This window comes from Saccostrea echinata, unplaced genomic scaffold (assembly GCF_033153115.1).
Source record: "Saccostrea echinata isolate AGI-Se365-2 ecotype Australia unplaced genomic scaffold, CSIRO_AGI_Sech_v1 ptg000009l, whole genome shotgun sequence".
NCBI lineage: Eukaryota > Metazoa > Mollusca > Bivalvia > Ostreida > Ostreidae > Saccostrea > Saccostrea echinata.
The window spans coordinates 27,700,731-27,714,100 of record NW_026889758.1 but is presented as its reverse complement, the minus strand read 5'-3'; the positions used below and the strand labels follow the sequence as shown (position 1 = coordinate 27,714,100).

The 13,370-nt window shown below is 36.7% G+C and overlaps 1 protein-coding gene across 1 annotated transcript; it reads right to left on the bottom strand.

Annotated features, from left to right (window-relative positions):
* Positions 1 to 11,904: 11,904 nt before the first annotated feature.
* LOC133182605 (uncharacterized protein K02A2.6-like) lies at positions 11,905 to 13,065 on the bottom strand. The gene has a single exon (XM_061317451.1). It carries the CDS (start codon positions 13,063 to 13,065, stop codon positions 11,905 to 11,907), a length of 1,161 nt encoding a protein of 386 aa, XP_061173435.1.
* Positions 13,066 to 13,370: the final 305 nt, after the last annotated feature.

Below are 13,370 nucleotides of genomic sequence, written 5' to 3'. Positions count from 1 at the left end.
GAAAGCACTAGCGCCAACCACTCAAAAGTTATGGCCAATGTTAAAGTTTTTGCAAAATTGGGTCAACCTCCAAAGACAAGGTCAAAGGGTCAAAGATGTTTGTATCCAAAGGAAGGTCTTGTCACAAGGATTACATATGTAAAGTATGAAAGCTCTAGCACCAACTGTTCAAAAGTTATAGCCAATGTTAAAGTTTGGTAAACCTTTGCAAAACTGGGTCAAACTCCAAGGGTAAGGTCAAATATGGTGGTACCCAAAGAAAGGTCTTGTCACAATGAATACACATGTGAAATATGAAAGCCATAGCTCAAACCAATCAAAAGTGATGGGCAATGTTAAAGTTTTTGCGGACAAATGGACAGCTAGACAGACGGACGGACAGGGCAAAAACTATATACCCCCGAATCTTCGATACGGGGGCATAAAAAGATTTTTCAAAATCGCATGATTTTTTAACCATTTGGTCTCAATCCTAAGGATTGGTGAAATTAATAATTTTCGCTGCTCTTTACAAAGAGAAACTTCATACTAATTGAAATTGATCCAGTATTTGCAGAGAAGTTGAAAATGTTCAAATAAAAATATAAGTTTAAAAGACGACGAATAGCCAGTGATAGCAATGTCACCTGAATGACTTAGATGAAAATTAAATTCAAGTGACCGTTAATGCCCAAGGACATTTCCTTCAAATGACAAGACATTTCAGCAACGATGCTTTGTGGTAATATCCCCTGAAATAGTTTTGAAGTTCTTGGAAAGTCGAAAATAGCATGCGAGTTTACCCTCCACGAAGGAGAAATATCAGCTTAAGAGCGACTCAATGCATTCGTGACTGCTGATAGGACTTGAAAAAAAAAATAATTTTCTTGTATGCTGTAAGTGGATAACCATCCGTAACATCATATTCAAATTCGGTGTCTCAATTACATAATACTGAGTTCCTTGAATAATGAATTCATGTTCGACCGATTTAATTAAATGAGGTAGTACAGATAGACAAAATTTTCTTAAGTTCATTTTTTTGAAACTAAGATATGCATTCTCCCTTTATATGTAATATAAAAAATTGAGCCTCGCATTTTTTTGGACCACATGGTATACAGTTATGCATGAGGGAAATAGCAAATTTATGGTTCGCGGAGGGAGGACACTATTTCTTCCCGAGGCGACGAAGTCTCCGAGGGAAATAGTTTCCTGCCGAGGGAAACGGAACCATAAATTTGCTATTTCCCACAAGTGTTTAAAAATATCATATGATATAATACAAATAAGTGTGATGCTGTGTATAACCTTTTTGATACTATAATTCAGTAAAATATATTGATACCAGTATACATGTATTTGAATTAACTCTGATGCAAATTTAAATATAAATATGCTACACTTTAAAATCTTGTAGAGGAAAATGTGCAATTCAAATTGAACAAATAATCAAGAAAATTCATGAAATAGAACAAAAAATGATGAAAACTTGACCAAAGGTTGAAGACATTCTGGAGATTAAAAAAAAGTCCCCCAAAAAGGAATCAGATGACGTCATGATATTTGACCTCTTAACATGTACTTGACCTTTACTGCAGATAGAACATTGAAACTCCTCACAAAAATGTTTAAATGTCAGGTCTCTACTTTGAAGGAATCAAACGATACACGTTATTCAATAACAGACAGTTTAATCACATGTAGATGGCAAAAAACACATTCCAGAATGTCCAATATTTTTAAACAAAGTAGGCTAAATATCCTGTAATTTGTAATTTTTCTTATAAAAATCATTGATTTTATTGACATTAGAGTAATTTTATTCTTTTTTTTTTCTTGTGTATTCTTTTTAAGGAAGTGAGTTAAAACTGATTTCTAAGATTTTTTTGTACAATCTAAACGAAGTATGGAAGTCAGTTGTCTTTTACCATTTACTCTCACATCTAGATTAGCCTTGAATTCCTGCGTATAGAACTACACAGTTAAAGTGAAGGATCTAAATTTTTACAGCTATGCCACAATCTCGCTACTAGTTTTTTGTGACTTGAAATTGCACAAAAGTAATTAATAACAGGGAATAAATTCGATTCGACCAGAATTAGTTATTGGATTCATATGATACAAGTAAACTAGGTTAATAACTCTTTGGAATTACCAACTTTCTCGGGGGAAATTCGGTTTCCTGCAAGTAATCTAATATAACACTCTTCTTGGTAACTAAAACACGAAGTTGAGAATGCAACCACAGCGCAACCCCCAAATCTGTACTTTTTATAATATATGAACAGTGTAGCTTTCTTGTCTGTTTGTTTTACAGAATCATGATGGATCTCCCGACAAGGATTCATTACGCAGAGTCTTCCGTTCTAATTCAATTAATTGTTTAGGATACAAGTAGAAACTTATATATTAACGAAATGTGACGATCAAAAAACAGATGATGAATAACCATTTCCTGGCTTCTTCACCGCGAGTGCGGAATATATCGTCTAAATGAGCAGAATGCCCTTGAATCCCTAAGTAAGATTCAGATCGTATATCAGCCTTAAAAATGAATCTTTGGATGTATTGCTGTAAAATTATTTGTATCCCGCATTGGTTTGTGAAACCGAAGCAATGCATTAAGTTGTATCTGGTAGACATTCAATACATTTGATACCATTATTGTTCATCAATATATATTGTACGAGAATAATGCACACGCAACTCAAGTATTGCAATATATTGATTATTCGGTACATGAACTTTGTGTTCGTATAAATTCGTTAAAAAGGAGACAAAATGTATTATTCTGTCATGTTGCAGTTCATGCTGTAGCTATCAATTGGATATCTCGAGTGTTCGCTATTGTGATTAGCTGAATTCTTTGTGATGCTATTTAATTTACTTGTTTTTGTAGAAGGGTGCATTATTTTGTACCGTTTTTTCTTCTTTTTTTTTACCGTCATGGTAGCTCAGTCGGTAGAACGCTCGCTCCATGATCGGAAGGTCGTGTGTTGGAATCACGACCGCGACTGACCTAACTCGATAAATAATAGGTAGCAACTGTTCCTTCGCCAAGGACTCGGCACTTTGAAGTGAAAGTTGCGGGTCATTCGGATGAGACTTTAAAAACCGAGGCCCCGTGTCGCGGAAGATGTTGATACGATAAAGAACCCTCATTGCTCAATGGCCCTGAGTGTCGATTAAAGGTCTGAATTTGAAGCCCTTCACCGGTTTATGGTGACGTTTCAATATGAATGAAAAATTCTCGTAAAACAACATACAACCAATCAATCAATCAAAGTTTTCTTTTTCTCTTCTAAAAGCTCAGATTACGAATAATTGATTATGTTTTGTATATTCCTTTAGGTCAAAGCGGTGGGAATTTTAGTTTTATACTCTGTCCGTCAGTCTTAACAGACTTTCAGACTTTTTTTCTAGATGCTTCTGGAAATTGAGCTGTGAGTTTACCTTGATAAGTTAAAGGTATGTCGTTTCGCTACAATGACTTTTGACGGACTTCATACGACCCTTAATCTTCTCAATCAAGGATTTTTGTTACACTACCGACAGGCCACAGAATATGCCACAAAATTTCACTTGTTCAAAGCTAAACCTTCTACTAATAAAAAGACAGCTGCCGTGTTACATTACGTCATATAAAACACAAAAGGCACCGCAAAGAGGAGCATCCCTCTTACAAGAGTACATCGATCCCGATATAAATCATTACTTGCATAACTTCCGTTGCGTATGCACGCACTCGCTTACCCACAACCGCGTTACTATATCCCCTCTAATTTTGTTGCGAGGGGAATAACTGACTAACATTCATACATAACGATTTGCAATTTCTTGTTGTACCCTAATATACATTATACCCCCAATTCACCTCTATCTGCATCCGATGAAATTACCTGAATTACTTCTTGTAGTTCTCCCATCTCTGCTTTCTGTATAACCTTAGCGGGGCCCTTTATGTTTGATTGATTTGACCGAGCTAATTTTCTCCGTGAACCCCATATATCCTCCTTTACCAACAGTGTTATTTTTCATTGAACAAATTGATGTCCTACAACAGACATCTGTTCCAAGCCTGGGCACATTTTCACGTCAGACATCTAAAGGCACGACCATTTGATTCTAGGAGGGGGGAATGGCAAATTGTGTTGAGTCAGCTTATTTTCACTACCTCGCACAATTTATTTTCTTGCTAAAGTATTTTTCCCAGTGGAGGACAGATTATTCATTTACAACATTTTCAAGGACAGCTTATTTATTTCCAAAGAATCTGCTATACCCTTTCAGAATCAAATGGTCGTCGAAACCCCTAACCCCAAAGTGAATGAGTGACTTGGGCTGTCTGGTAAATCAAATATTCAATTGACCTGTGTGTTTCAGATTAACAGACCCAACTTTGTAATTGTCAATAAAGTGTACGATGAAGGAGCTCCTCTCCGTCGTATAGTATATTTAGAAACTAACAAAAGCCTGCGTCAAAAGAGATTTGTTGCCTCTTTAATACCTCCATTTTCATGAGAAAAGCAGTTTTCGCAATAACGTTCTTTTACCTTTTTATGTACCTTATATATTTTAATGGACGTATTTCCTGCTTGAAGAAAAATTATGGTTACATTCAACAGAAGCTCGCAATCAAATGGAAATCTCACACAATAGGCACTCGCATTTCTACAGGAAGCTCCTCTGTTTCATATATAATATAACTGCACTTGCTTACGCATTTATTCTTTATTTGTCCTTCGGGAAAAGAGAGCATATTATGTAACACTGAAATCGAAATAAAAACTCACAATATATTTGATAGAAATCAATATTTTATAAATGTTTAAGTGCACACAGATCGGTTATTTATTCTCTAAAATAATTTGACACCTCCGTATCTTCACCATTTCTGAACAATCTTCATTAACAATGAGGCGGGTTCTGCATGTAATTTCAGTTTGCCAAATATGCTTGTAAAATGTCCTTAAAACGGAAAAGTGATACCTTTATCGAAGAAGAAGGTACGGTTTGGGCTTTGTATGCCATAAAAATTTGCTGTTTTCAAAATGTTTTTAAATTTGCTTAAATACGATTTAATGAATTATATGAAATTGATAAATCAGGAAAGAATATAGCATAAAGAAGGGCCGTTCTGGAAATAAGAAATCATTTGTTAAATTTGTATGATTTTCAGAACAACCTAAAAATGAATCATTTAAGGAGTTATTTTCCCCAAGGAAAGAGTGTCCACAATTGTTACCCACTACCATTTTCAGATATATGCATAATGTGTAAAATGAGAATCAGGAAGTTTAAATTTCTCACCACAATTTCATTCAAAACAAAAGTACAGGGCCAGAATTGTATTGAAACCGTATTTTCTCCTCCCTTAAAAAATAGGGTAACAAAGAGGTTCAAAGGATTATACACTACAATGTATATAACAATAAGTGAGGAACAAGAAATGCTTGCAGATAGTATATTATCCGTAAAAGTAAGCTGATTAAAACTTTCATCTGCTTTTTAGCTCACCTGAGCCATTTTCTGATCAAAATTCGTCTGTCGTCGTTGGCGTTCACAATTTCATCTTCTCCAGAACCACTTAGCCAATTTCAACCAATTGCAAACTTGCCACAAAGCATCCTTGGGTAAAGGGAAATCAAGTTTGTTTATATGAAGGGCCATACCTTCTTTCAGGGGAGATAATTAAGAATTAGTGAAAATTTAGCGTCTTCTTTTAAAAATCTTCTTCAGAACCACTTGGCCAAAAACTTAATACTTAAGTGAAATCTACATTTCATAATGTAGTCTCAAGTAAATTCATATCATGACCCCCGGGCATAGGGTGGGACAACAATAGGGGGATCTAAGTCATACATAGGAATGTATAGGAAATATCTTTAAAAGTTTTTAAAACTTAAAAGTCATGTCAAGCAAAATCAGTATTAATCATATTTTAATACAGAGTACAGAGGCGTCCTCAGGTTGTGAAGATTTAAATTTATTCAAATCATGACCCTGGGGAGTAAGGTGGGGCCACAGTAGGGGATAAGAGTTATACACAGGAATATATAGGAATTATTTTTAAATCATCTTCTCTTGACCAACAAAGCTGGGATGAGTCACAATAATAAAGAAGCATTCTCAAGTGTAGATTCAAGTGTGTTTGAATCATAACTCCTTGGGGTAAGATGAGGTCACAACAGGGGATCAAAGTTATACATAGGAAGATGTAGGAAAAAAATCTTCTCAAGAACAGCAAAACCGTGATCAGTCATATTTATAAATTGAAAGCATCCTCATATAGTGTATATTCCACGTTTGTTCAAGTCATAACCCCCGGGGGTTAGGATCAAAATTTTAAATAAAAAGTATATAGCAAAAATTTCCACATGAGCAGCAAAGCCATGATTAGTCACATTGGTATGGAAGCATCCGCAGTAAGAGTAGATTCAAGCTTGTTAATATTATTATCTCCAGGGGTTGGGCGGGGCCACAGTAGATGGTCAAACTTTTACATATGAATACTTTGGGGGGGGGATGTTAAAATCTTTTAAAGCCATGATTAGTCATATAAATATATGAAAGCATCTTCAGTTAGTGTAGATTCAAGTGTGTTCAAATCATGCACCCTCCCCTGCCAGGAGGAGTGGTGTTGTAGGGGTTTCATAAATCAATACTTAACCGATTTCTGCTTTTTACAAGCCAGAGTCGTCAGGTAGCGTTGTGGCCTTTGGGCCTCTTGTTTCGTAAATACAATCACTGTCGTAGCTGTAAGACGGGCTCGATCGGTCACTGGTTGCCAGATAGCTCAGTTGGTAGAGCACCTGACTGAAGCTTTAAGATTCAGGGGGCCCGGGATCAAATCCATTTTTCGCCTCTCCTATTACATTTGGTGCCTTACTATGCTATGGAAGTGACAGGTGAAAGACCTGCCAGGGAAGAGTCTGGGTTGGTGTTTTCGGGGACCGAAGACCATTAAGGAGGGAGAAATGTGGCGGTCAGACGGGTTCAATCGCCGTTTGCCAGATACCTCAGTTGGTAGAGCACCTGACTGACGATTCAGGGGGCCCGGGTTCGAATCCCGATTAGGTCCGTCGCATTTTTCTCCTCTACTCTTTTAGTAGGACTAAAAACTATAGCAGGAATAAAATGGTAAGTTATCCGTTTATTAAAAAGAGTGTTTACCGTTTTTCACGGAAATCGAAAGAATCTCGGACATATTTCGGCGGTACATGTGTAAAATCTCCTAGGATAAGTTTTAAAAAGTTTTTGGTTTCCCTGGCGACCCCTAAAGAGCATATACTCTTTCGAAAACCCGAAAAACAATCGTTTGCATGCCAAAGGGTTGTAATCCTTGACACAAGGCATGTTTTATTGTCCCATCTTTTTACAAAAAGAGATCATATGCCATAACAGACAACTGTGCCTTCTAATTAATTAACGGTCACCTGAGAATAATATTACGATCCATAGATTAAAACAAAATGACCTGATAAATGACGCTATATTGCCCAAAAGCAAGAGGAATAGGATGATCAGGGATCAGCAAAATATTTAGTACTCATCAACAAATTCTTTATTTGCCTGTACTTTTCCCCATTTGTCACTATCCCCATGTGGACTAAACAAAACATCCTAAAGCACCATTAGTTAAAACTTTTCATTCCCCGTCAAACTGGCCTCTCTTAGCTTTTGAAGATTACTTAATGTACAATGACAAAGATACAGTGTATTTTTGTCCGATTTTTATTTATCTTTAATTCAAAAGTCTACTTGACCATTAAAAACTATAAAAGAATTTTTTAAACAAGAAATGTTTGTGAAACACTAATCCCCCCCCCCCCAAATAATTGGAATTTTTCCAAGTCCAAGGGGCATAACTGTCAAAAATTGCTCAATCGTACCCAAAACGGATCTTGACCTAGATATTCTTATGATAAATCTGTATACCAAATTTCATTTCAGTATGTGCAACCTCTGTAAAGAAAATGAACAGAAACTGTTGGTGGACCGACAGGCATACAGACCGACCAACAGACAACAGCAAAGCAATATGCCCTCCCTTCTTCGAAGGGGGCATAGTAAAATATAATTCCTGTATTCAACTGACCTTTTCACTTATATTACTTTCAGTGGTTAACTTTCATAGGTTCACAGCAAAGGGGAGCAACTTCTTTCAGTAGAAGTTAATAAATTAATCAAAGGGTACAGAATTTAAACACCCTTGCTTATTACATCTTTATATACTCCGTTTGCCTCCCAGATGCCCAGGAGAGGAAAAAAAATTTCAAAGAAGTAATCCTTTTTCACGATAGATTTAATGAAGCCTCACCTTAATACTACAGCCTCTGACTCAGGGCTCAAGATATTCACAATTTTGAAAGAGACACACTTGCTCATCATAACCATGTACTAAGTATGCTTCCTTAATAACAAGGGACAGAGAAAAAGATTTACAAAGAAATAATGCATTTGTACTATAAATTCAAAAAGCTTCACCCAAATACCAAAACCCCTGACCATGGGGTTATGGATTTTAAATTTTTTGAAACCAGAAGTCTCTGATGAGACTGTAGCTCTACTGATCTGTACGTATAACAAAGGAAAAGTAGCACTTGGATTTTAAAACTTTGCAACATGCAGCAAAAAATAGAATTATGTATCTAAATACAGTCTACTTGTGTGCCAAGTTATATTGAAATCAAACGAAAACTGTAGGAGGAGAAATTTTAAGTAACCATTGCAACACCATTCACTGCAATCAAAAACCGATATACACTATTATGTAACGTAGTGTAGTCCAATTGTGTGCCAATTAGATTAAAATCAGACGAAAACTGTAGCAGGAGTAATGTTTTAAAAAATTTTAGAGAAATTTCTATTTTTAGTAACCATGGCAACACCATTCATCGAAATAAAAAACCGATGCACTAAATTAGGTATCCTTGTGCAGTCTACTTGTGTGCCAAGTTATACTGAAATAGACCAAAACTGTAGGAGGAGTAGCGTTTTAAAGTAATTTCACAGAAATTTCTATTTTTAGTAACCATGGCAACACCGTTCATCGAAATCAAAAACCGATGCACTAAATTATGAATCTTAGTGTAGTCTACTTGTGTGCCAAGTTATACTGAAATCAGACCAAAACTGTTGGAGGAGTAGCGTTTTAAAGGAATTTTACAGAAATTTCTATTTTTAGTAACCATGGCAACCCCCTTCATCGAAATCAAAAGCCGATGCACTAAGTGAAGTATCTTAGTGTAGTCTACTTGTGTGCCAAGTTATATTGAAATCACACCAAAACTGTAGGAGGAGTAGCGTGTTGAAGGAATTTCACAGAAATTTCCATTTTTAGTAACCATGGCAACACCGTTCATCAAAATCAGAAACTGATGGACTAAATTATGTATCTTAGTGTAATCTATTTTTGTGCCAAGTTATATTGAAATCAGACCAAAACTGTAGGAGGTGTAGCGTTTTGAAAAATTATTTACAGACAGACAGACGGACGCCGGACACCTTACTATCGCATAAGTTCTTCTGGTCTCTGACCAGTAGAGCTAAAACATCTTTGTTCATCATTTTTTTTCTGTTAAATGTTAAATACCCACGGGAAGAGAAGAAGATTAACACTTCATATCTATACCCCCCCCCCCCCCCACGAACCCCTGGCCCTAGGGCCATCATAATTTTGAAAAGGGCATCCTTGCTCATCATAGCTATATACTACATAACTATATACTTGGTTTATCTGCTACATGTAAATACTTTGGAGCAGAGAATACGATTTTCAAAGAAATAATGCACTTTCAACATATAATCAATAAAGCCCCCCTCCCGCAGAACCCCTCACTCTGGGGCCTCAAATTTCACAATTTTTGAAGAAACACCCTTGATCATCATTACCATAAGCTTGGTTTATCTGCTTTATATACAGAAGGGGAATTTTATACATTTTCATTCTATGATCAATAGAGCGCCGTCCTAACATTAGAGCCACTGAATTAGGGGCCAACAATTATGGAAGAAATAATGCATTTTTAGTATATAATCAATAGAGCCCCCTTCCACCTTCATGCAGATCCACTCACCCTGGTGCCACAAATTTCAGTTTTGAAAGAGGCATCCTTGATCATCATAACCATACACTTACTTTATTTGCTTCATATATAGGGGGAGAGAAGATTATTTTTAAAGAATGTATGTATTTTCACTATATGATCATTAGAGCCTCGCCCTAACTCCAGAACCCATGATCCAGGGGACATGAATTTCACAATTTTGGTAGAGGGCTAAATGCTTATTACAATCCTTCAGTTTAACTGCTTTATGTCCAGGAGTAAAGAAGATTTTTAAAATTGCACTCATTTTGATGGATTTGGCCCCATTCCTAATGGACCATGAAATTCACTAATGATGTTCTATGCCAAAATTGGTTGAAATTGGTACAGCCGTTGCAGAGTAGAAGCAGAAAATGTTCAAATGTTACGCACGACGATGGACTAAAACAGATAGCAATAGGTCACCTAAGTGACTCAGGTGACCTAAAATACATCTTTTTGGTCCAAACAGTGTGTCAACAAATTTGAAGTTACACAGCATGAGAATATTTTCATATTACATTGTGATTTAATGTTTTTGTTTTGTTAAATTTTTGACAATTTGTAACCCTAATAATTTAATACACTGTATATAAGGGATAAAGCATTGTAACGTCGTAAATCACAGAGATACATAGGTTTTACACACACACAGCCCACGCTTGTTGATATGCCTAACAGGGCTTATAATTGATGAAACATCTCTGAGATTGACACAACGTTTATTCAAGCATGGCGTCTTTTAAACGTAACAAAATTATGAGCATTCCGCGCCCGATCACAATACATCAACATCCCCCCTTCTGAGAAAGATGTACACAATGTAAACACTTAAACTAAACATTTCCCAAATGACTCTGAAGTTGACATTAAAAAGATGCTTGAGTTTCTGATTGACAATAACTATGTGGTTTTTGGAGACCAGGTCTTCCATCAATCTACTGGAATTCCCAATTGCGCCCCGTTATTAGCAGACCTTTTTTTGTATTCATATGAAGCAGAATTTGTCCAAAATCTTGTACGTGAAGAGAAGAAAACACTTGCTGTGGCCTTCAACTCGACATTTAGATATATCGACGACGTATTGTCAATTAACAATGGCTATTTCCATTCTTATGTCGATATGATATATCCTTGTGAACTTGAGATAAAAGATACCACAGAGTCTGACACATCTGTTTCATATTTGGATATTTTACTTGAAAAAGACGTTAATGGTAATCTAACAACCAAGCTTTATGATAAACGTGATGACTTTAACTTTTCAATCGTCAACTTCCCTTATTTATGCAGCAATATACCTTCATCACCTGCATACGGGGTATATATCTCTCAGTTGATTCGATACGCAAGAGCATGCTCTACGTATGTACAATTTCTAAAACGAGGTAAATTATTGACAAATAAGTTGATGAAACAAGAATATCAGCTGTCTCGTTTAAAGTCATCATTTCGTAGGTTCTATGGTCGATACAATGACTTTGTCAGCAAATACAATTTATCATTGAGTCAAATGCTGACTGACATTTTGCACACTAATTGTTAGGCCATTATTTACACACTGAATTGTCGACGGATTTTTCCGTTATTTCCCGATCATGACAAGGAGCACACGGCGGGTGTGACCGGTCGGCAGGGGATGCTCACTCCTCCATGGCACCTGATCCCACCTCTGATGTTTGGAGGTCCGTGTTTGCTCTGCTCCTATTTTGTATTGATTAATGGACTTTTGAGCTTGAATACTGTTCGTTATCTCCAAATATTTCATGAATGATCAATAACTGTTAAAGAACTTCTTTACAAAATAATGAAATAGAATTAAACAGTATCTCAATCAATTTTGGACATAGTCTTTCAAGTATGCTGGTTTCCTACGAATCCTTATCGACGGTTCACGCGATATTGGCATTGCACGAGTATCTGGTGTAATATCCTTGTAAGAAGGCTTGCTGACAACAGTTTCTGAAATCGAGTTTGGAACGCTATGTTGTTCAATCGAGCCTGTAACTACCGGTATCCGTTTGCTGGACATACACTCGCTTGTTGGTTCACTAACTGGTTTTGGAAATTCACAGAGTTCACGTTTGTTGATTGGTTCTTCACGAACTGGAGATTGATCACGAATATGGGTCTGTATTTTAGTTGGTCTAAAATGAATTCGGTTCCTTCGATATTCGACTCCTTGTGAGTCTGCAATAACGTATGTTCTCTGTCCAAGTATTTGGATCACTTTCCCAAGCTTCCAGTTTTGTCCTTCCTGGTGTTGGAAATAAACGGACTGTCCAATATCGACTTCAGGTAAGTTTCGTGCATTTTTGTCATGCGATTTCTTCACGGAAATCTGTCTGGATCTGTGTTTGGACTTTGCTATTCCAAAATTATTGTTCACTCGACATCTCATTGGGAGTGTAGCACGTATCTCTCTGTTGAACATCATCTGTGCTGGGCTTAGACCAGTATCCTGCCTTGGGGTACAATGTTGTTCAAGTAACGCTTCATATGGGTCTGTCCCATCCTCCTGTGTTTTTAGCATCAGTGTTTTGATGATCTTCACTGCCGATTCAGCCTTTCCGTTTGCTTGCTGATGCATCGGAGATGAGAATTTGTGGTCGATCTTCCAGGTCTTCACAAAATCCTGAAACTCTTGGCATCTAAATTGTGGTCGACCATCCGAAATTATAACGTTTGGTATGCCAAATCTAGAGAACTGTTTCTTAAGCAACGAAATCACTCTTGTGCTTGTTGTTGTTGGTAGGTAATCTACCTCAATAAAATTGGAAAAATAGCCTACTGAAACCATGTAGTGTTTTCCTTGTATCTCAAATAAATCTAGTCCAATTTTCTGCCAGGGAAATTCACATGTTGAATGCTGAATTAAAGGTTCCTTACAATTTCTGGGTTTTCTTTCCTGACAAATCCCACAATAATCTGCAATCTGTTTTATATCGGATTTCATCCCAGGCCAGAATATCACACCACGAGCTCTCCTAATCATACTGTCATATCCTAGGTGTGCTTTATGTAATCTAATCTTCACATCTGATCTAAGTGTCTTCGGAATGACGACTGCTTCACCTTTCAAAATGAGTCCATTTCAAGACTTAGAGTGTCACGAAAATCAAAATAATGACGCACACTTGTAGGTAGATCTTGTTTGTTTTCAGGCCATCCATTAGCTATGGTGTTGACCAATGTTTGCATTTCTGCATCTTTAGCTGTTATATCGCGAATTTCTTGGATTCTGATATCCGGTATGTCATTATCCGTTAATGTCGAAACAGATAGAATCCTGTGACGCTC